Source organism: Oryx dammah, unplaced genomic scaffold (assembly GCF_014754425.2).
Source record: "Oryx dammah isolate SB20612 unplaced genomic scaffold, SCBI_Odam_1.1 HiC_scaffold_26, whole genome shotgun sequence".
Taxonomy (NCBI): Eukaryota; Metazoa; Chordata; class Mammalia; order Artiodactyla; family Bovidae; genus Oryx; species Oryx dammah.
The window spans coordinates 80,867,161-80,890,901 of NW_024070210.1; the positions used below are offsets into that span (position 1 = coordinate 80,867,161).

The 23,741-nt window shown below is 53.0% G+C and overlaps 1 protein-coding gene across 1 annotated transcript in view; it reads left to right on the top strand.

The window, feature by feature from the left end:
• Nucleotides 1-17,185, top strand: part of HCN4 (hyperpolarization activated cyclic nucleotide gated potassium channel 4) — a 44,427-nt gene extending 27,242 nt beyond the window's left edge. Inside the window, exons 3-8 of the mRNA XM_040227382.1 lie at nt 7,577-7,738; nt 9,748-9,966; nt 11,853-11,999; nt 12,097-12,337; nt 12,766-12,930; nt 13,049-17,185. Of these exons, the coding sequence (XP_040083316.1) occupies nt 7,577-7,738; nt 9,748-9,966; nt 11,853-11,999; nt 12,097-12,337; nt 12,766-12,930; nt 13,049-14,505 (2,391 nt within the window). The 3' untranslated portion in view covers nt 14,506-17,185. The remainder of the gene's footprint in view (nt 1-7,576; nt 7,739-9,747; nt 9,967-11,852; nt 12,000-12,096; nt 12,338-12,765; nt 12,931-13,048) is intronic.
• The last annotated feature ends 6,556 nt before the right edge of the window (nt 17,186-23,741 follow it).

Sequence of the window (23,741 nt, forward strand, 5' to 3'; positions counted from 1 at the left end):
ACAGCAGACCTCTAGCAGAGCAGGATCAGGTCCAGCTAGCGCTTTTGGCTCCCAGCAGTGTGGTCCACGTCCCTGCAGAGCGTGCTGAAACACATGTGGTCTTGGGGGTTAGGATGACACATGTGAGACCTCAGTTAAAATCCTGGCTGACTGACTGAGAGGCAACCTTACCCCCAAGCCTCAGTCTCTGCAAAGTGGGAGTAAGTCATACCTTCCTCAGTGGATTGTTGTGAGGATTAAAAGAGATAATGTTTGCAAAACCATTGGTGTGAAGCCAGGTGCAGAGAACTGTTTAATAAAGCCCCTCCCCACTCAATTTTCTTGTAACTCTCCTGCTTCTATGGGGTGTTTACTCTTCTCAAATACTTTCTGTCCATGGTTTCATTGGTTCCTCACACCTGGCTGACAAGGTCAACAGGGTGGGATTTATTATCCATATTTGTCAGAGGAAACTGAGGGTGAAGGGGTCAGCAGCCGCCCCATTGGCAGGATTTTGACCCAGGTCTCACGACTCTGGTTTCCTGCCCTTCCCAAGTTCTCAGGTAGCCTGAAAGGAGGCTGACTGGGTCTGTCACCACTCCCTCTGTTGGGAGAGACTCCCCGCTCAGACTGGGGAGGCAGGCAGTGGAGGGGAGGAGCATGGGGTGAGTTCTTTGGGACAGTTTGGGTTTGAGGAACTTGGGGGACATGGTGCAGAGAGGGCTTAGCACACGGGTCTGAACTCAGGGCTAAGAGGGGACAGTGCCTGTGGGGGTCAGGGTAGTGGTGGCCAGGGCAGCTCTGAGTGGCTGCCGAGGGAAGATGGAGGTGAGCCTCCTGGAATGCCCTGATGGGCTTGTCTCTTGGTTTCTGTCCCAGGTGGAAATTCAGAACCATGTGGAACCCCTCAGTCCCCAAGAAACCCCAGAAGTTCTGTGTGTCTTGAAATTACCGCTAGTCTGCGGATTAAAAGCAGAGGAGTCAGGACTTCCCTGGCGGCTCAGTAGTTAAAATCCTACACTCCCAGTGCAGAGATGTAGCGGATGTGGTTTGACCCCTGGTCAGGGAACTAAGATTCCACATGTTGTGGAATATGGGGAAAAATAAAGCAGAGGCGTCGCTCTTTCCCTTCTCTGACATCAGTGCATGTCTCCAGGCCCCAGACCTCTGGGGGCGAACCTTGCTCCTCATGTATGCCTGGGTCCTGGGGACCATGTATTCTGGGGAGAGCTAGCTGAGTTGCCAGTGGGTGGGCAGGTTGGGCCCATGGATGGGCCCTAAGCACACCTTTCACTGTCCCCACCACCCCTCTGGCCTGTTTCCCCTCTGGGCTACTCAAAACTGGCCAGGCAGGCTCTCACCTTGGACAAAGGCCCCAGGTCGGGGCTGGAACTGGACAATGTTACCCCCTCTCATGGGCAGGAAGGGAGATCCTGGGAGGCCAGATGGAAGACTCCCTCCCCCTGCCCGTCCACGCACACACTCTTATCTTGCCGACAGCTGGGAAGGAAATTACTTTGAGTTGGTGGCTGCCGGGCATACTGTCTAGCCAAGGGCTCCCACTGAACCCCTGGGATTGGATTGGGGTTTCCCAGCTGGCCCCGGGAGCCCTGATTCCAGATTCTCAGTAGCCTACCCACGTCCTGGGGCTTTTCCCAGTTTCACTTTGGCTGGGAGGAAGCCGCAGGGAGACCCTCTGAGGCCTCCAGTCTCAGGCTCAACTGAGGAAGGATTTATTTCACAGGGAAGACTCGGCTCTGTCTCCTCCTCGGACTGTAACTCACACGAATCTCTTCCCTTCTTTGGGCTTCAGTTTCCCCACCTGTCACATGTGCTCTGATGTTCTCGGAGGCTGGGCCTCAGTCCCCCTCTAACCTTCCTCGGCAAGGATCATGTTGGCTGGTCGTCCTGAGGACATGGTCCTGGCCCTGGGTGGGGGCTGGGGAGTTGGCCTCCTGTGGGGAGGGAAAAGCTGCTGAGAGGCTGGGTTCCCGACCCTCAGCCTTCAGATCCCTTCCCAGCCTGGCCCAGCCCAGCCCAACCTCCAATCCAGAGGTCCTGAATGTTAGTGTAGCCGCTCTTAGGAGTCAGGGCAGGTGGAGGGGCTTGGCAGGCGTAGGCGATTGTCTCAGAGGATGCCAGCCTCTGCCTCCATCCTGGGTGATCTAGGTCAGCATCCTCCTCCCAAACCTCTCCCAGCCAAGCCTCTTCCCTCCCTCTGAGGTGAGAGCTTGTTATAGGCACGGAGGCTATTGTTAGAAACCATGGTTACCCCCCTTCAGATGTTCCCCTGCAGGGCCCAGCACCCCAGTGACCCATCCCAGAAGCCTCTTCTTTCCCTCGGCAGCATCTTGGAGTGGTGGGAGGGCTGGAGGCAGAAGGTCAGGCTGGGGCGGCTGTGTAAACCCTGATAAGTTTCTTCTCCTTTGGGGGCTCAATTTTTCTACCTCTCTCAGAATTGGGAGTTCAGGATGACCCAGAGGCATGGTCCTGGGAGGTGGGAATGGGTCCTCTCTACAGGCCCAAGGAAGGGACCTAGCATGACGCTCAGCTCAGCCACTTCCATTTGGTACCCAGGAAACACACCATCAACCACTCTCTCCAGCCCTGGACTGCTGTCCTTAATGTGGTCACTTGTTCCAGAGACACAAGGAGAAGGTTTTTCCTCTTCCCTAGGAGGAAATGAGTCTTGGGAGGAAACTCAACCTAGAGGCCTTGGCAGAAACTCCACTTTCTGGTCTCTCCCTAGGACTGAGGAAATCAGCTCTTTGTTTTGAGGGCTGGGAAAAAGACAGAAGGAAAGGAACTACCATGTGCTGAGTACCTCCTGTGTGCCAGCTGATCCCCAAGACAGCCCTGGGAGCTGGCATGAGGAAACTGAGGCTCAGAGTAGAGAAGGCACTTGTCCACTGTGGGAGGTGGTGGGAGACACATGCTGCCCTGTGGTCCAGAAGATGCAGAAGGGAGCAGGAGTAGGCGCATCCCTTGAGTGCCATGCTAGGCTTGGAGAGGGGACTGCCCAGGCCACCTGCCTGGCAAGCCTTGTGGGGCACTCAAAATGAAGATACTCAACCCCTGGAGTCAGAACTAACATCATAAAAGGGGGTTTTAATGAGGTATAAAGAGCAAGACAAATATTTGCACAGTGCAGCTGACTTGCAGGTGGCCTGTGGCCCCAGCTCACAGTGGGGACACATGAGTGTTTAGCAACCTCTCCCAGCAACGTTCAGCCTTGCTCTCAGGAACCACACCTGGGTGTTGTGCAGTGTTAGGGGAGGGGTGAGGGTCCACTATCTGGGGACTCCTCTTAGACTGAATGGAAGTGCCTCCCCAGCTCTTTGCAGAAAGCTCAGACTTTGCATGTTGGTGCCCCTAGCTTAGTGCGTGAGAGCCCTCCACGGTACCCCTCACACAGCCAAAACTCTCACTACCCACCCCTACTGGAGCTCCTAGCACCTGCACCCTTCAGCCAATATGGGGCACACTGCCACTATCACCACCACCACACTCTCTTGTGAGGATACGTGAGTCTGTGCCACGTGAAGGAAAAGCACCTTTTTCCTCCCTGCAAAGGGAAGTTCCTTGTGGGCTGCGTCTGCTCAGTGTGTGCATGCTCAGCTGCTCAGTCGTGTCTGACTCTTGTGACCCCATGGACTGTAGCCTGCCAGGCTCCTCTGTTCATGGAATTCTCCACGTAAGAAAACTGGAGTGGGTAGCCATTCCTTCTCCAGGGGATCTTCCCAACCCAGGGATCAAACCTGGGTCTCCTGCATTGCAGGCAGATTCCTTACTGTCTGAGCCACCAGAGGAGCCCAGAGTGGGGCCTTTTTCAAATGCCACTGTGTACCCTCTTGGCACCTCTGACCCCTATCATCCCCATCACTGTCTTCCTCACCTTCATCTTTGTCACTTAAGCACTGTCAGTTCCGGAGACCCTGCCACTTGTTCTGCATACTCGTTGCTGAGATCATGATAAAGGCAAGATTAGACAGGGATCTGATCTTGGAAGAAAATTAGTTACAAAGAAAAGAAAAACAAGGATGATAGAAAAAGGAAAGACATTGCATTAAAATGTGCCAACCTTGATCTGGTCTTTAAGACCCAAAGTAAGACATAGGAAGAAGCCATTATCATAGGCTGTAGAGTCTGGGACGTTTTTTAAAACTGGTCCAAGGCTTTCTTCAGTGCAGTATATGGTTCAGGCTATTAGCACAAGATACTACAGGCTGATGGGCTTAGACAACAAATATTTATTTTTCACAGTTCTGGAGGCAGAAAGGATATTAGAATGCTGTCGTAGTCAAGTTGTGGTAAGGGCCCACTTCCTGGTTTGTAGATAACCATCCTCTTTCTGTGTCCTCAGGTGGCCATATATTGTTTCATATGTCTCTTCTTAAAAAGGCACTAATCCCATTCATGGGGACCCCACCCTTATGACCAAATCATCTCCCAAAGGCTCCACTTCCTAATACCATCACATTGAGGTTTAGGGCTTCAGTGTATGGATTTTGGAGAGACAAACATTCAGTTCATAAGAGTTGGAAATGAAGGAACTTAATAATAATGATTCTTTCCACACTCCACCTCCTATGTGTTTCTGTATGGCCCAGAGCACTTTCTTAGCCAGTTTAATTTCTTGAACAACCCTGAGAAGTGGGGGCAGATGTATAGCTTTATTGTGGTTGAGGGGAAGTTGAGTGGTGGTGGGAGGTGAGAACAGATGCTAGCCATCTCTGAGACTAGGTGGTTCCATGTCACTCACCCTCCCCATCCCCCCAGAGTAGGGGAGCTGGTGTCACCCCTGTCAACCAAGACTGTGAAAGTTAGTGAGTCCAAGGTCATGGAGCTACTGAGTTTACCTAAGCAGGTACTGACGAGACATAAGTGGAATATTCCCTTGGAGCTGCAGCTGGGGTGCTGGTCTTCAGGAGCTGCCTGCCCTGTCTGGTCTCTAGTGCCCACTTCTACTTACACAGAGATGTGTCAGCTTAGCCAGGCAGCAGCATGCTGACAGCCCTGGGGCTGGATTATGGGCCCCAGTGGGGCTAGGCTGCTGGGCACACAGCTCTGTCTATGGCATTACACTGTGTGCCAGGCTTCCAAGATGAAGCACCTGAGGTCCAGCTTGCAGTGTGGATCTGGCCATATCACTTGATCACTTTGGGTTTGAATTGTAGGGCTTCCCTGGTGCCTCAGATGGTTAAGAATGTGCTTGCAATGCAGGAGACCTGAGTTCAGTCCCCTGACTCAGGAAGATCTGCTGGAGAATGGAATGGTAACTCACTCCAATATTCTTGCTGGGGAAATCCCATGGACAGAGGAGTCTGGGGGGCTACAGTCCATGAGGTCACAAAGAGTCATACACAACTGAGCGACTAACACTTTCACTTTATTTACAAAATGGAGATACTGAAAATCACCCTTTCTGCCCTGGACCAGTCTAAGAATTTACAGGTAGCCCTGGGTTCCAATCTGCCTCTTCTGTTGCCACCATGACTGAGGGCAAGTCCCGTTACCTCTCTGAGCCAGGGTGTAAATGGGTTAACAACATCTTCAGCAAAGTGTTGTTGTGAGTTTGAAAGAGATGATGAATGAGGGACTGGGTGCCTCCCAGCAGGTACACTGTTACTGTCCCTCTGTCCCAGGGATGTAAGGGGTGACGGGACAAGCTAGAGCTGCCATCGTTCATGAAACTGTCCAAGGTCTGTTTCATCTTTTCAGCTGGTACACCCAGAGTCATGCTACTAAGGGGGCCACAGGTGGGCACAACCCAGGGGGTGATGGATAAGACGTATTCATCTTCGGTTTTTCCAGACCAAGACCCAGGCTAAGCCCACATTTCAGAAGGGGAAACTAAGAGGCTTCCCTGGTAGCTCAGTGGTAAAGCATCCACCTGCCAATGCAGTAGACACAGGTTCGATCCCTGGTCTGGAAAGATACCACAGGCTGCAGAGCCACCAAGCCCATGCACCACAACTCTCCGAGCCTGTGCTCTAGAGCCCGGGAGCCACAACCGCCCAGCCTGTGCCCTGCAGCGACCGGAGCCCGTGCGCCTGGAGCCTGTGCTGCGCAACGAGGGAAGCCACTGCAGCAAGAAGCCTGAGCGCCGCGGCTGGAGCGCAGCCCCGCTCGTTGCAACTAGAGGGAAAAGCCCCAGCAGCGAAGAGCCACCACAGCTGAAAATAATAGTAATGTTTTTTAAAAAAGAAAGCGAAACTGAGGTCTCAAGTGTCAGAATTTCCTACCATCAGCTACGTCAGCCTCAGGGGTTGAAATATCGAGTCTGTTTCTTGAGGTCTCAGATTCCACCATCTGAAATGGACTTGAGCTAGCTCTCTGTGGCACTTGACAAGTCTACAGTTTTTGCCCAAAGCCCCTCTCCAGGAAGCCTGTCTACCTGGGACTCACATGGAAGGACCAGAACTCTGGGTGGGGGCACCCCCAAAGTCTCCCAGGCCAGAGGCAAGGTCAGAACTTCCAGAAGCTTCCCTCTAGACTCCCTCCCACCTCTGTCCCCTCTCCGTCCTGTCCAGGTTGACCCCTGCTGAAACTGGGCCAAGAGGCAGCTCTGGGAGGCGGGGATGGGGCAGGGGAGCTGGAATGTGCCCCTCAGGCCTGCCCAGCCACACTTCAGCCCCTCACCTTGGAGCCGCAGGAATAGAGATGGATGGGTGGCCATCCACCCAGGGATGGCCTGGGGCCCCTCTGGGGGTTGAGGTGGGCTGGGGTTGAGGCTGACGTGGGCTGGGGTTGAGGCTGCTGTATTTTATTAAACTGTACAGGAGAGCATTACTTCTCATACATATTAATTCATCAGAAGGATTAATTATTAACAACTTATCAATTAATAATGGTTTGCAATTTATTGAATACTTCCATACCTAGTACTAAGCACTTTATATGTATAATTTAATCTTTTTGACAACCCACTCAAAGTTAAGAAGTTATATTGCATTTTCCAGATGAGGCAAAAAGGATCAGAGAGCCTCAGGGACTTTCTCAAGGTCACACAGCTAGGAAGTGGGCAGGAGTGGGGTCTGGGATCAAGGACTGTGGGAACTTGGAGCCTGTGTGTCGATAGCGCTCCCCCTCAGTTCCATGGCTGCCTTAGGCAGAGCCCGCTTTCCCTGGGGTCTGCTGAGAGACTAGTGACGGCAAACACCATTTGCCCGGCCTGACCACACACAGTGGTCCCCTGAGAAGCCTCTGGCGGGGTGGCTCTTCTGCGTGTTGTCCTCAGAGCCCATGCGAGCTGAGGAAGCAGCTTCTCTGCCCACTTTGGGCCTCGGGGAACCCGCAGGCCCTCCCTTCATGTGTCTGGCCTGGGCGGCTGGACACCCCATGGGAGAGGTGCTCGGTATCCATGCGGATCTCAGATGGCATCCCTCTGGGGCCCCACCGCCTGCAGGCTGCTTCTCCCAGCGCCTGGCCTGACGCCTTCTCTCCTCGCCACGGCCAGGGCATGCGCCAAGCTGGGCGCGCCGCCCCAGGTGTGCAGAGCAGCGGCGGGCCGCAAGCAGCTGCCAGGTCCAGGAGCGGGCCAGCCCCCCCAGCCCCGCAACCGCCCGGTGGGCCACTCTCTCCCCTTTGCCCGCAGATCTTCCACATGACCTACGACCTGGCGAGTGCCGTGGTGCGTATCGTCAACCTCATTGGCATGATGCTGCTGCTCTGCCACTGGGACGGCTGTCTGCAGTTCCTGGTGCCCATGCTACAGGACTTCCCCGACGACTGCTGGGTGTCCATCAACAATATGGTGGTGAGCGCCGGCCCGGCTGTGTGGGGGACTGAGGATGGTGCCCCGGCTAGAGCAGGCCCCGGGTGGGGCCCTTGAGTCCTGGCATGCAGGACCTTCCACCGAGTGCTGGTTAGGGCAGCGCCCCTGCCTCCCTGCCGCTGCTTCTGCCACCTTACAGCCTCCACCGGGGGCCCCGACTGCACCAGGGAGACTAAGACCAGACCTCCCTCAGATTATACCAGGTGTGAGAAGGCTGGCCTGGTGGCTCCTGCCCTCTTACATGTCTGCTCCCAGGGGCAGAACAACCTTTAAAGGCCTACGAAAGAGAAGCCGGGGAGGGGCACTGTGGGCAGCCCACACGGAACCCCAGATCCCACGTGGCTGCCACTTTCTGCTCCAGCAGCAGCCCAGGGCTGCCTTTCTGCCCCCTTGCCCCTTCTCACCCAACCTCCATTCCCTGCCCCACAGACGCACACTCTGGTCACGCATGGGGGTCCTGAGCAGAGAAAGCAGGTTAGATGGAGCCTGATCTCCCTCCCCCTCCAACCCTGTGGGTGGGTGAGAGGAGCCATGGGGCAGGGTGAGCTCCAGGCAGGGTGGAGGATCCTCTGGATCTGTGAGCCTTTCTCTGGCTCTGGGAACCCTTGCCTCCTCCTCTCAATCCCAGTTAGTTTGGTCTCTAGGGACCCCAGGGGTGGGAAAACTCACTTTGAAAGAGGTGAAAGAGACCCTGAGGCATCTTTCAGCATCAAACAGGCCTTTACAAAACAGCCTTTTGATGAGCTAAGTGTAAATGAATTGGCCATATGGATTGAATTTCTGGGTCCCCAGAGGCTCAGCAGTAAGGCCAGAAGCCCTGGTTGGAGGCAAGCGGGGGCTGCCCCCCAACCCTGTCCCCCAGGCTGGGAGCCCAGGGCCCCTCCACCCTTGAAGATCAGCCCTGCAGACCTCCCACCCTTGTCTGAATTGAGAACCCCAAGACTAGCTCAGCTCTGTCCAGGATGGTCCAAGTGACCTTGAACTTGGCAGCTCCTGTGCCTTCCTCCAGGTGCTGGAAACAATCTTGGTGACCTCAGAAGTGCTTAGGGCTCTGGGCAAGAGTCTGGGGGTCATGCATGAGGGTTGATTTCCATGTCAATGCTAATGCACCCGCCTTGTGGGCAGAGAGCACTAGGAGGTGGGGTGTCACCACGTGGTGGCCCCCTCACTTGGGGCAGTTTACTCTGCTCCTTGTGTGGGTGACAGGCCCACACATGCACTAAATTTAGGATGTGGCCCTCCCAAGCCCAGTGTCCCCACACTGAGTCTTCCTGGAGACACCGGCTGGCTTTGCAGACAAAAACAGCCAGGAGCCTCGCTCCCTTTGTCCTCCCGCCCCAGCATTGTGTGGGTTTCGGACCATCCACCTTTGGGGTGGGGGAGGGTAGCCAGCGGCGAAGCCCTGCTGGATGCAGGCTAGGTTCACACAGGAGGCACCTTAGCTCGGCAGCTCTTTAACTTTGCTCGCCCAAAATGAGGACAGCGCTTTTGGCTCAGTCTGCCCGAGCTTGTCCCCCCAGGGGCAGCATATCTGGTTTTATAATTGAGGTCAGTGGGGAAATGGGCTTCACTTGGCAGTAGCTTGGTGGGGGGGATGGAGCTGCTTCAGCAAGTGCAGGACAGCGGGGTGGCCCAGCCCGGAGCCCTGGCGACTGGGGAGACTCCAGGCTGCCCCAGGGGCTGAGACATCAGCCAGGGGCTAGGCTGAGCCCATCCATTTGCTGGGACTTCCGGTCTAAGCCTTGCCCTCCCTGCCTTGCCAGAGAATGGCCTAGGTGAGGGATTCACTTGGTCACCCCCGGCTGCCAGTGTGAGCCTCCTCACTCCTCAACCAAGGTTTTCAGCTGACAGCAAGATTGGGAGCCTGGGCCCCAGCTGCTGGGAGTTGGGCTGGGGGGAGGGGTGTGGCTTTTCTAGGTGCTGGAGAGAAGGGCCTGCCTCTCCTTGGCCTAGCCCTTTCCCCATCTGCCCACCTGTGCATCTGTCCTCAGAACAACTCCTGGGGAAAGCAGTACTCCTATGCCCTCTTCAAGGCCATGAGCCATATGCTGTGCATCGGGTATGGCCGGCAGGCCCCGGTGGGCATGTCAGACGTCTGGCTCACCATGCTCAGCATGATTGTGGGTGCCACCTGCTACGCCATGTTCATCGGCCATGCCACCGCCCTCATCCAGTCCCTGGACTCCTCCCGGCGCCAGTACCAGGAGAAGGTAGGGCGGAACGCTGGGGTCCACCCTGGGCTCCTTAGGAGAATCTGCCCGTTGCTCCTTCCCACAGGGAGCACAGGCGACGGGCACTGGGCTTCTGTGGGTCCAGCCCCCTCTGATGGGGGCTCCCTGGGTGGGTGACAGAGTGGGGGGACTCCTCTTAGGTGACGCTCAGCTCCCAGCCCTAAAACACCTCTAATGTCTTTTATCTGTACCCCTTTCCTCCTGCTGTAATGGGGGCCTGTGTCTCTTGCCTGAGGGCCCCTTTCCCACCTGGCCCCCTACGCCGCATCTGCAGGGCCCTCCCATCAGCACTGACACTTGCTCCATTTCTCCCTTCTTAAAAATGTCTGTCCGTCCATCATCATTTGGCTTTGGCTGCTATCTTTTCTGCTCTCTGCCTCTTTCTCATGGACAAATTCCTAAAACCAAGCAATGCACCATCCAACCAACTTGCATTGTTTGTGGCTGCTGAATCTGCCCTTCTCTCAGCCTACTGAGTCTGAGGTCACCTCTGCCCTCTGTGTTGCTAAAGCCAGCAGGTCCTGTGGGGTCCTTGTCTTGCTTGGCCTCTGACAGTTATGCCTCCCTGCTGGGCTTCGTACTTGTTTGCACGACTGCGTGCTCTCTGCCCTTTTCCCCACGCTCCTTGGCTGGCTCATCTTCTCAGTCATCCCACGCTGGGCGCCTGGTGGCGTGGGCCCAGATCTCTGCTTCTCTCTCTCCCCACATCCCTACCCCATGTTCTGTGTCCATTTCACTGCAGTGAGACCCAAACAGTATAATCAGCCCCCAGCTCCTTAAGCCCCGCACTACTTGATGCCTCTTTGGACCTCACCCTCATCATGTCCAAAATGAGAACAGTCTCCAGCCTTCTCCACTCCAGGCTCCCCTCTTGCCTGTCTTCTTAGTGGATACAGTAGTGCAGACACCCAGGCCAGAAAACGGGAGCCATCCTTGGTGCCTGGTAGCAGCTGCCCTGTCACCAGCTCCTTCTCCTTCATCCCCGCTGGCCCCCGCCTGGGTCACGGCACCTGGAAGAACCTGAGGGGACGTCACCTCCCTCTTGTCATCGCTCTGTCACAGCCCTGTGTCCCCACCTCTTTGGAGTGCTAGCACACCCTATTTCTGATGGTTCCTGGGGTACAGGCACTTCCTTTACGTCCCCCTGTGGGAACATCTGTTTTTTTGCCTAATTGTGCCTCCTGTCCCAGCTACGCACCTGAGGATCCCTACTCTCCACCCACAATCCAGGGATGGCTGGAGCGGCACCCACCCATCACCCCTGGGGGCGGGGGGCAGGAGCGTTTCTCAGTTGGTTAAGTCCTGGGCACTTAGGTTCACAAATCTCTCGTCCCCAAACCTTTACTTAACATCCCTTCTCTACCCAGCCCCTTCTCCCTCCAGCTGGTAGGCCCAGCTGGAGTTGCTCTTTAACCAAAGACGCAGCCTGACCAGAGGCCACGGTTGGATACATGCCCCATCCGATGGGTCAGGCATCCTGCCTTCAGTCTCCAACCCCTCCAAACCTCTAACGCAGCCCATTCTGCTGCTCTGCCAGTTTGTTACAACTGCTGGGAAACAGCTCCTTCCAGAGTCTGTGAGCGAGGCCGCGCTGGTCCACAGTGTGACACAGAGGAGACTGACCTTTAGAGAAATCATTGTACTCAACATGGTGAAGACTGGATACTCTAGTGCCCCTCCTCTACCCCAAGTGGCTGAGAGTCAGGGCCACACCCACGCTGAGGCCCTCACTCTCAAAGGTCAGCCAAAAAGGCCCACAGGAGCCATGCTGGCTCTGGTCACCAGCAGCCGAGACAGCGTGGTGCCAGCTGGGGCGGTCAGACCGGCTGGCTAGGAGGTGACACTCTCTCTCTCCCGGCACCCAGTACAAGCAGGTGGAGCAGTACATGTCCTTCCACAAGCTCCCGCCTGACACCCGGCAGCGCATCCATGACTACTACGAGCACCGCTACCAGGGCAAGATGTTCGACGAGGAGAGCATCCTGGGCGAGCTGAGCGAGCCACTGCGGGAGGTGAGCTTGGTGGCCCGGGAGGGGAGCCAGGCCTTCCTGCCGGGCGGTTTCCCTCACCTCCGCCTCCCTTTCTCAATTCACCCCATCTTGGGAGCAGGAGATCATCAACTTTAACTGCAGAAAGTTGGTGGCCTCCATGCCGCTGTTTGCCAACGCGGATCCCAACTTTGTGACCTCCATGCTGACCAAGCTGCGCTTCGAGGTCTTCCAGCCTGGGGACTACATCATCCGCGAAGGCACCATTGGCAAGAAAATGTACTTCATTCAGCACGGGGTAGTCAGCGTGCTCACCAAGGGCAACAAGGAGACCAAGCTGGCAGATGGCTCTTATTTTGGAGGTGAGGCAGCTAAGGGGTCCTGGGGGGGACAGGGTAGTGGGTTGGGGAGTCACCGAGGATGACATCACAGACCCTCACGCCACTGCCTAGGAGTGGGTGTCTGTGAGGCTGGCGCATGCTATCCGACTCTTTTCAACCCAATGGACTGTAGCCCGACAGGCTCCTCTGTCCATGATGGGATTTCCCGGGCAAGAAAACCAGTGGGTTGCCCTTTCCTCATACAGGGGTGTTTCCAGAGACGGGAAAGTTAGTCTGGTACCCATTTGGTTGCAGGCTGGCATCCGAAGGGGTCACAGCCTGGGGATGGGGCCTTGTGAGCCTGTCAAGCTTCTGTCCCAGACAGCAGGGCCCAGGTCAGGGTGGGACGGGGTGGGGGAGGGGTTCTGTGGAATCTGCTGGGAGCCCCCTGACTCTTGATATCCTGGCAGAAATCTGCCTGCTGACGCGGGGCCGGCGCACAGCCAGCGTGAGGGCTGACACCTACTGCCGCCTCTACTCGCTGAGCGTGGACAACTTCAATGAGGTGCTGGAGGAGTACCCCATGATGCGGCGGGCCTTCGAGACGGTGGCGCTGGACCGCCTGGACCGCATCGGTGAGCGGCCTGCCTGGAGGGAGGTGCCGGCGGGGCGGGGGGCGGGGGCGGGGACGGGGAACGGGCTTCTGTCTGCTCCCACCCCGGCCTAAGCGCCTGATCTTGTTCGGTGGTCCAGGCAAGAAAAACTCCATCCTCCTCCACAAAGTCCAGCACGACCTCAACTCCGGCGTCTTCAACTATCAGGAGAACGAGATCATCCAGCAGATCGTGCAGCACGACAGGGAGATGGCGCACTGCGCGCATCGCGTCCAGGCCGCCGCCTCCGCCACGCCGACCCCCACGCCGGTCATCTGGACCCCGCTGATCCAGGCGCCGCTGCAGGCCGCCGCCGCCACCACCTCCGTGGCCATCGCCCTCACCCACCACCCGCGCCTGCCGGCCGCCATCTTCCGGCCCCCCCCGGGGCCCGGGCTCGGCGGCCTCGGGGCCGGGCAGACGCCCCGGCACCTGAAGCGGCTGCAGTCTCTGATCCCATCGGCGCTGGGCTCCGCCTCGCCCGCCAGCAGCCCGTCCCAGGTGGACACGCCGTCTTCGTCTTCCTTTCACATCCAACAACTGGCTGGATTCTCCGCGCCGGCCGGTCTGAGCCCGCTCCTCCCCTCGTCCAGCTCCTCCCCGCCGCCAGGGGTCGGCGGCTCCTCCCCGGCGCCCACGCCTTCCACCGCCGCGGCCGCCGCCACCGCCGGGTTCGGCCACTTCCACAAGGCGCTGGGGGGCTCCCTGTCCTCGTCCGACTCGCCCCTGCTCACCCCGCTGCAGCCGGGCGCCCGCTCCCCGCAGACCAGCCAGCCGCCGCCCCCGCTGCCGGGGGCCCGGGGAGGCCTGGGACTCGCGGAGCCCTTCCTGCCGCCCCCGCCCTCGGCCAGGTCCCCGTCGTCCAGCCCCGGGCAGCTGGGCCAGCCTCCCGGGGAGCTGTCCCCCGGGCTGGCCGCCGGCCCGCCGAGCACGCCAGAGACACCCCCGCGGCAGCCTGAGCGGCTGTCCTTGGTGGCAGGGGCCTCAGGGGGGGCTTCTCCTGTCGCCTTCACCCCCCGAGGGGGGCCCAGCCCTCCTGGCCACAGCCCGGGCCCTCCAAGAACTTTCCCAAGTGCCCCGCCCCGGGCCTCCGGCTCCCACGGATCCCTGCTCCTGCCCCCTGCATCCAGCCCCCCACCGCCCCAGGTCCCCCAGCGCCGGGGCACGCCACCCCTCACCCCCGGTCGCCTGACCCAGGACCTCAAGCTCATCTCAGCCTCTCAGCCGGCCCTCCCCCAGGACGGGGCGCAGACTCTCCGCAGAGCCTCCCCGCACTCCTCTGGGGAGTCGGTGGCAGCCTTCCCGCTCTTTCCCAGAGGCGGGGGCGGCAGCGGGGGCAGCGGGGGCCTCGGTCTCCCCGGGAGGCCCTATGGTGCCGTCCCTGGCCAGCACGTCACTCTGCCTCGGAAGACATCCTCAGGTTCTCTGCCACCCCCTCTTTCTTTATTTGGGGCAAGAGCCACCTCTTCTGGGGGGCCCCCTCTGACTGCTGCTCCCCAGAGGGAACCTGGGGCCAGGTCTGAGCCGGTGCGCTCCAAACTGCCGTCCAACCTATGAGCTGCGTCCCCTCCCTCCTCCTCTCCGCTTTTTATTTCTTTTTCTCCCTTCTTTCTTCCTTCAGGTTTAACTGTGATTAGGAGATATACCAATAACAATAATAACTATCATTAAAAAATCCACACCAGAAAAACAAAAGACAGCAGAAAATAACCAGGTATTCTTAGAGCTATAGACTTTTGGTCACTTGCTTTTATAGACTATTTTAATACTCAGCACTAGAGGGAGGGAGGGGGGAGGGGAGCAGGCAGGGCCCAAGTGTAAAAGCCAGAGGAAGGCAGGTGGGGTCTCTGGGGCTTGGCAGGGGTGGGGATGACCCATGTTTGGGGTTCCTAGCGCAGACCGGTCATTGTATTCATTTTAGGGCAATAGCCACCACTAGGCCCTTAGCTGTGAACCTGGAGCCCCACTCTGCTGGGAGTCATCTCCATTCCTCCAGGAAGGGCTGCCCATGAGTTTGTTCCTAGGGAGTCTCAGTTGCCTGAGTCCTGGGGACAAATGGGCCAGGGTCCAGAGTCTTGCATTTTTTTCTACTGCAAATTTAGCAAGATGTATATGTATATGTATGTAAGATGTGTATATGTATAGCTATGTAGCGCTCTGTAGAGCCATGTAGATAGCCACTCACACATGTGCACATGTGTGTGCAATCTAGTTTAACCCCATGTTGCCAGGACACCCAGGTCACCTTCCATCCAGTAACCTGCCTTGGCCCGCAGGCTGGGCACCACAGGGCCTGGGGAAAGTATCTTCTCCAGTCCTCAGGGAAGAAGACCCCAGGGCCTCTTGGCAGGCCTCCTCTCTCCCCATCTCTGGTCTCAAATTCAGCCCCAGCCTGACCTCCCCTCATGGAAGCAGAAGACTCCAGGCCACGCCTCTCCTACCCTGTAGGGCCTCAAGCACATCCCATCACCTCTGTGGTCCTCAGTTTTCCCAGCTGTAGAATGGGAGGGGAGGGAAGCTTCTATTTATTGAGTCTGCTCTGTGCCAAGCACTGGTTTAGCACTTTACACACATTAACTTCTTCAATTTTACAAATTGAAAGAGGTGAAGCTACTTTGATTCTTCCCATTTCACAGACAAGGAAACCGAGTATTAGTCATCGTTCCAGAATCGGATAATTACAAGTGGTAGAGCTGGGACTGATCTGAGATTGTAATCTAGGCCTACCTTAGGCTAAAGCTGATGTTCCTTTCATTAGAAAATTGTGTTGAGAGGAGCTGAATTTGACACCCATGCAGGGTATAGAGGGAAGAAACCATATTTTGGAGGTAATCAGACCTGGATTTCAGTCCCAGACCTGCCACTTCTTAGCTGTGTGACTTGGAACAAATTATCTGAGCTCTCTGTTAACCGTCTGTAAAATGGGAATGCTCGTGGTACCACCCTACAAGGACCTATGAGGGCCAGATGAGAACTGTAGTACATGTGACATGCCCAGCCCAGCGCCTGGCACACACCATAGTAGGTGCTCAATAAGTCATGTCTCTTCTGCCCCCTCATGTGCCCAGCACCTTGCCCCAGTGAGCTCTGGTGAGATCCCAAGGAGCTTTGGCTGCTGTCTCCAGGACTTACAATCTCAGGACACAGGAAGTAGCTGGAACTTTCTAAGGGTCTAAGGAAGATGTGTGGCCAGTGGTGGGCTTGAGCCAGGCCTCCAGGTGTGGGAAAGTTAGAGGGAGGGAAGGAGGGAGCAGGGGGTCAGATGGGGTGCACAGTGGGGAGATGACTGAGGTGGATGTGGAGTTGTGGAGTCAAGGGCTTTGGGAAGAGATCCAGAAGCTATGGTCAGAAGGAAGCCTTATGTGACAGGCTAAGGGAACTGACTTGGATTCTGAAGGCAACCAGGAGCCAGAGCAGGTCCAAAGTGGAGGCCATTGTGAAAACAGCTCAGAGCCATGGTTAGTGGTACATCCACTGCCTAAAGCGGGGGAAGAGGTTCGGCTGCCAAGACCTGAATAATGAGAGGGGCTGGTGTTGCCTTGTCCATCCAGAACACTCCTCCACATTCTTAAGGCAGAATGTTGGCAAGATCAGGCTTTGTCCTGGAATGTGGACAAAATTTCTCTATAGCTGGGTCATGGGGTGTGAGGCAATCCAGGAAAGAAAAGGGGGAAGGATCCTGGGGTCTTCGGAAGAGCCATCTGGCCTTGGTCTCTGCTGGGCAGAAGAAGGCCCCTTGAGTTTTCAGGGCTCCACATAGCAGCACCTTCTGTGAGTGCTGCTCATAGAAGTCTGGCACCTACCTATGCCCCACGAGGAGGGCAGGACTGGATCCAAACTCGGTCTAGACCTAGAGGTGGCAGGGGGTGGGGAAGGGGGAGGGGTGGGGTGGGGGTGCAGGGCCATGAGTAGTGAGGACCCTCCCTGCCACCAGGACTTGGTCTCACCACCCTCCACAAACACACAGGGACACAGATACACGCGCAGTTTATGAAAGCTCCGACTCAGCCCAGCCACTCCAGAGACTGGGAAAGCCAGGTCTGGTCCATCCCCCATCTCTCACAATTTTCAAATCTTCCACTTTTAAAACAGAAAACGGTAAATGCACTGAGTTGTATATTTTATTTAAATAAAAAAATTCCAGCAGATGCTGCCTTCTTCTAGGGGCTTGGGACGGGGGGTGCAGCGTGGATCCTGAAGCCTCAGGAGCCTGGCCGTGGAGAGCAGTGGGACATTGTCCCTAGAGCAAGGTGTGCTTGTACGCACAAGACTGTGCCCCCAAGAGCAGAGGGCGGGGAGCAGAGCTGTGAGAGTGTGAGGTCTGGCTGTGGACAGAAGTGTGCACTGTTGGTGGGCTGGTGAGAGAGAAAGTGTGTGTCCTTGGCTAGTGTAGGCGTGAGACCCTGACTGAGGTCCTTCCCACCCCAGCTGTGGGGGCTGCAGTCCCTGGGACTCCTTGGTGCTGCCTGGAGGATAGTCAGTGCGCACAGGAACTCCAGTGAGATCCTGAAGAGGGAGATGCCGTCTCAGCCTGATCAGATGGGTCACAAAAGGTTACCAGGCTGGGAGGAGGGTGTCATGGCTAGGGCAGAAGGTTGCATGTTAGAGTAGCCAAGGAGGCAACACAGCTGCTGGGCTCTTGCAGGAGCTGGGGAACCAGAGAGGCCTCACTGTAAGGAGGTGTGACTTGTTGCTCCCGACTGTGGGCACCGGAGGAGGCGCCTGACTCCAGACCCTTTGAGAAGACCCTCAGGGCTGCTTCCTCCACCCCTTGCCGAAGAGGGTCCCAAGGGCCCTCAGTTGTACCTTGCAGTGTAGGAGAGAGGCAGCAATCTGAGTCTGGAAAGCAAATTCCCCAGGGCTGCACTGTGCTGGCGGAGGATTGCCATGTTGCCCGCGCTCCAGAGGGGAAAGTCCTCAGAAAAGGGCAGGGAATCCGTCCCCATCCCCATCAGTGATTGCCTAGTAGATGCTGTTGCCATGGTAACTGGCCTGGGAGTCCCGTTGCTAAGGAGGCAGCTGCAGCAGGCCCTGTGTCCCCATGACAACTACCCCCTGCAGCCCAGGAGGCCACGGGTCCTCAGGGACCCACCAGGAGGGCAGGGCAAAATGCAGGCCTGGCATCTGGGACTATGGTGAGGCCTTTGCAGACAGACAGCCACTGGGGGGTGGGACAGATTAGCTACACACCCAGCCAACTTGCAAGGGGTAGAGCCAGGATACTTGCCTTCACTCAGCCCCTCGAGGATCCACCACAGGCTTGCACTGGGCCTTGCTTCTCCACCGGGGGCTGGAGCAATATGAGTCACTATCTTCTCTGTTCCCTGACTACAAAAGGACACTTAGTAAGCACCTACTGTGTGCTGGGGACTTGGTGCTTTCCTGTTCTCTCATTCCATCCTCAAAAATATCCTAAGGGAGGGCCTCAATACAGTGAGCCCAGGGGCTCAAAGAGGGAACCTGCCTAGACCAGTTGGCTAGAATGTGAAGGAGCCAGGGTGCACACCTGGGGTCTGGAGACTCAAACCTGATCACTCCCATTGGTGGCATGTACCAAGGGCTGAGTGCCAGGAGCAGTCTGTCCATGCAGGCAAGAAGGGGTGCACAGTCTGTAGAAAATTTTTAAAACCGAATATAAATGACTAAATGTGGTTTGCTTTCTCTTACCTTTCACCATCTCCAGCTAGCAGCAATTCTGAACAGTCAGTAATGATACACTTCTCCCCACCAGGGCAGTTAGCCGGCCCCTCCTCGAAATGCCACTAAACCCCCTGCTTCGACTCCAGCAGACACCTGCTGTGCTTACAGCTGCCAGTTGCCCAAAGACACTCTCTGCCCTAGTGGGGTTAAATCAGACTGGGATTTTTTAAAAAAACATTTAAAAAATTGAATAAAATCCCTCCTTGACTCCGAGTCTCTTCCCAGCTGCTGCTCCTCATCTGTCAGCCAAACTTCTTGAGAGCTGTCTGGACGCCCCACCCTCATTTCCCTTCCTCTGAGTCACGTCCTCCTCCACAGCGATCTGGCCCCCGCCGCTTCTGCACCGAACACGGTATAGACGAGGTCCTCCCTGGTCCCCTGGTAAACCTAAGGCGGATCTCTGCCGATTTTGTCTTGCTGCCCAGCCCACCCCAGCTTTTAGGACCTGCTTTCCTCTCACTGCTCTTTCTGTTCAGCCTCAGAAGAGCGAGCTCTTCTTTCTCCCAAGGCTCAGTGCTTTGGGCCCCTGGCCATTTCCTCTCTGCCCACTTGCTTCCTGGAAGCCTCGCCCGTACTCATGGCTTCCCCCTCAATTCAATCCCCCCCCACGTGGCTCCTCATCCTTTTCTAGCCAACCATGGTCCTTTCATTGCTTCTTGAGTTCGCAGTTTCCAGTGCATCCAGAGTGAGTCTTCTCTAATCCCGGCCCTCTCCCTGATGTGGCATTTTCAATTTTCTCTTGAGGGTGGAATATTTCATAACACAGAGAAGAAGATATAACCATAACAAATACTTAATATTGAAAATGTGATTAAGTAGCCATACACCAATCACTTGGTTTTAAAAAATAGAACATAAGGCATACCTTTGGAAGCATCTGCTGGTCCCCAACTGTATCCCTGTGTTGCTCTCCAAGATAAACCACTCAGATGAACTTTGGTCATCCCATTGCCATTCATGATACTGTTTTTTACTGCAGAAATAAAATGTCTCTAACAGTGTGCTCAGTTCTGTACCAAGATGGAAGGGTGGGGACTGGAAGTAGTTGTCTTTGTGGGGAGGAGGGTTCATCAATAGTATTGTTCAGAATCGCTGATGCATAAGGATAAGCAGCAGCAGATTGAGTCTGTTTTTATTATTGTTTAAAATTTCTTTACAAATAACTGACCTTTTCATTGCCTGCATCACGGGTGGACCATACTGCTTCCACTTACATACACCAATGGATGTATCTGTAAAATTTTGAACTTTATATAAGTGGCATCCTGCTGTATGTATTCTTTAGTCATTTGTTGTTTTTTTTTTTTTTCCATTCAGTATTGTAATTTTGAGATCTTGTTGATGCACGGAGCGTAGTTCACTCATCTTCACCACTGTATAGCATTCCAATATCTGAATATGCCACCATAGACATATGTGTTCTTCTAGAGACAGATATTTCAGTCATTTCCAGTTCTCTCTATTACCAACACTGTTGCTACAAATGTTCTTATTTGTGGCTCCTGATACAGATATGTCGAAGCATCTCTAGGCTCTGCATCTAGGAGAGGAAGAACTGAGTCACAGGGTGACTTAACCTTTACTTTACAAGATAATGCCAAGTTCTAACTAGTTCTAACAATTTACACTCCCACCTGCAGGGTATGAGTTACTCTTAATCCACATTCTTGCTAATGATTGCAATTATCAGACTTTCTTATTTTTCCCAATCTAGTGACATCTCATCGTGTTTGAGTGTGCAAGTCCCTAATTACCAGTAAGGTTGGCATTTTTTTGAATATTCATTTGCCATTTATGTTTCCTCTTCTGAGCAATATTTTTTTCATGTATCTTGCCTGATTTCCTATTGTCTTTTGTTGATCCATAAGAGTTTTACACACATACGTCTATTTGTTCATTGTATGTGTTATAAATATCTTCTTCCAGTATATGGCTTATATTTTCTTTCTTTTTTCACTGTTCTTTGGTGAACAGAAGTTTTACATTTTAATGAGATCAATATTAGCAATATTTTTTAAAAAAGTCTAGTACTTCCTTAGTGCCTTTTTTGCTGGTTTAAGAAACCTATCTTACTCTGTTGTTATATTCTTCTGTGTTAATTTTTAAACTGTGAAGTGTTGCTTCTCACATTTACTTAACCTAACTGACCCAGACTTTGGGTATTATGTCAGGACACAGTTTGATTTCATTTCTGTCTTATACAGACAACCAATTGTTACTACTAATTTACAATGTCACTTCTATGTCACATCTGGGTTTATGTCAAAGCTCTCTATTCAGTAACATTAGCTTGCCCATCCTTGTTCAAACCATCTTAGTTACTGTAGCTTTATAAAGTGTGTAGATCTTAGTAGAGCCTGTCCTCTCACCTCCTTCTTAAACAATGTCTTGGCTACTCTAGTCTCTGTGCTATCATATACTATGTACAATCAGTTTGTTAAGATGCATGAAGAACCCAGTGGACTTCTGCTTTGAAATCACATGAACGCTATTATTAAAATTTGTATCTCTATGGATGAATGAGACCCACATTTGGGTCATCTTTACTGTTTCTTTTGTATTAGGGCAATTAGCACTCATGACCCCAACAGAAAAAGCCCAACATTTCAATGGTTTAACACAGTGAAGATTTATTCCAGCTCAGGTTAAGTCCCCAGCAGGCCAGGCAGCCACTCTCCTTACTGACAGCAGCTGGAACCCGTGATCTCCAAGATCACGTGGAAGGAGAAGAGAGAACTGGAAGAGACCGCGGATTCTGAATGACTCTTCTCCGGCAGTCTCTGGCAGTGACACACCTCACTCCTTCTCATCCTTGCTCGTCACCTGGCCCCAAAGTAACTGCAAAGGAGGCTGCTTGGTGTGGGCGGTCGTGTGGACCATTTACTGGGCATCATCTGTCTCTGCCAAGTCTTTCACATGGCTTTCCAGTTTTCTTCATGAAGGTTTGTGCATTTGGCTAGTTTTATTCCTAATACCTTTAATTTTTGTTGCTCTTGCAAATTGTATCTATTTTCTTTATCGAGATATAATTTATAGATAACAAAATTCACCAATTTTCAGTGTACAGTTCGCTGAGTTTTGATACATTTATCCAGTCCTAGAACCACCTTGATAATGAGAATAATCAGCATTTCCCTCACTCCTCCAGATCCTCCTCCACCTCTCTGCAGTCAGCCTCCTGCTCCTGGCTCCTGGCAATCTGCTTTCTATCACTAAAGTTTTGCCTTTCTGGCAAAATATAGGTAGAATTTCATATAAATGGAATCATGAAGTGTGTCAGCCCTTGTGTCTAATTTCTTTCCTTTAGTCAAAAGCCTTTAAGGTCTGTCCATTTTGTTTTGTGCTCTGTGGAGCAAGTGTCCCTGGCTGAATATGCCAGGATTTGTTATTCCTTCACCCACTGGTGAGCAATTGGGCTGTTTCCAGTTGGACTACTAAGAATAAAGCTCCTATGGACATTCATGAACAAGTCTTTATGTGAGCCTGGATTTTCATTTTTCTTGAGTGGCACTGTTGAGTCATTTGGTTAGTATAGATTTAACTTGATCAGACACCACTAGATTATTTTCTGAGGTTGGAATACTGCTTTGTATTCCTACCAGCAACTGAATCAGAGTTCCAGGTACCGCAGATCTTTGCAATATTTGATTGTGTCTTTTATTTCTACCATTCAAGACTGTGTTATATTAACTCCTGGTTTAAATTTCCATTGCCATAATGACTAAAGATGTTGAGCATCTTTTTGAGTATTTATTTGCTATCTATATGGGTTCTTTGATAAAGTGTTCAAATCTTTACTCATTTGTTTGAGTCATTTGTTTCTGACTATTAAATTATAAATAATATATTCAGGAGACAAGTCCTTTATAAGATGTATATTTTGCAAATATTTTCTCTCCATTTATGGTTTACCTTGTCGTTTCCTCAACCATGTCTTTCAAAGAGTAAATATTTTTAACTTTGAGGATGTTCAACTCATCAAATTTTTCTTTTATAATTTGTGCCTTTTGACAAGAGCATTAAAATGGTACACTGAAAAATGGACACTCAACACAAAGGACAGTAGCAAAGTAACAGAGGGACAAAAATTGAAGACATATAGAAAACAAGTAACAAAACAAAGTGTAAATACTACCTTATCAGTAATTAACATAAAATGTAAATAGCTCAAGTACTTGAAAGGCAGAAACTGGCAGGATGGATTTTAAAAAAATGATATAATTTTGAGATATACCTCTCTCAAAATTATACAGCTTTAATATATAAATATACAATTTATATATTACTAATAGCCATTAATATTAATAATATAGAATACTATTTGTTGATATTATATTATTTAACATATATATTTTGGGCTTCCTAGGTGGCTCCGGAGAAGGCAATGGCACCCCACTCCAGTACTCTTGCCTGGAGAATCTCATGGATGGAGGAGCCTGGTAGGCTGCAGTCCGTGGGGTCGCTAAGAGTCGAACACGACCGAGCGACTTCACTTTCATTTTTCACTTTCATGCATTGGAGAAGGAAATGGCAACCCCCTCCAGTGTTCTTGCCTGGAGAATCCCAGGGACAGAGGAGCCTGGTGGGCTACAGTCCATGGGGTCTCAAAGAGCTGGTCATGACTGAGGTGACTGAGAACGTACACATGCATTGTATATTTTATGGGCTTCTTTTTGAGACAGAATTGTTGCTAAAGATGATGTCTACTTTAAAGTGATAAAAGGATCAAAAAATGATAAAAGGAGCAATCTGTCAGGAACAATTAACAATTTAAACATATATACACCTAACAACAGAACCCCAACATTCATGAAGCAAACTTGACATAATGGAAGGAAGGGATAGACAGTGCAACAGTAATAGCTATAGACATCACGCCCATTTTCAATAATGGATAGATGAACAGGATAGAAGATCAGCAAGGAAGTGGAAAATTTGAGCAATATAATCAGGGCATCTAGAACCCTCTACTTAACAACAGCAAAATTCACATTCTTTTCAAGTGCACATGAAATATTCTCCAAGATAGACTATGTGTTAAGTCACAAAACAAGTCTCAAGAAATTTAAAAGGATTGTAATCATATGACATGT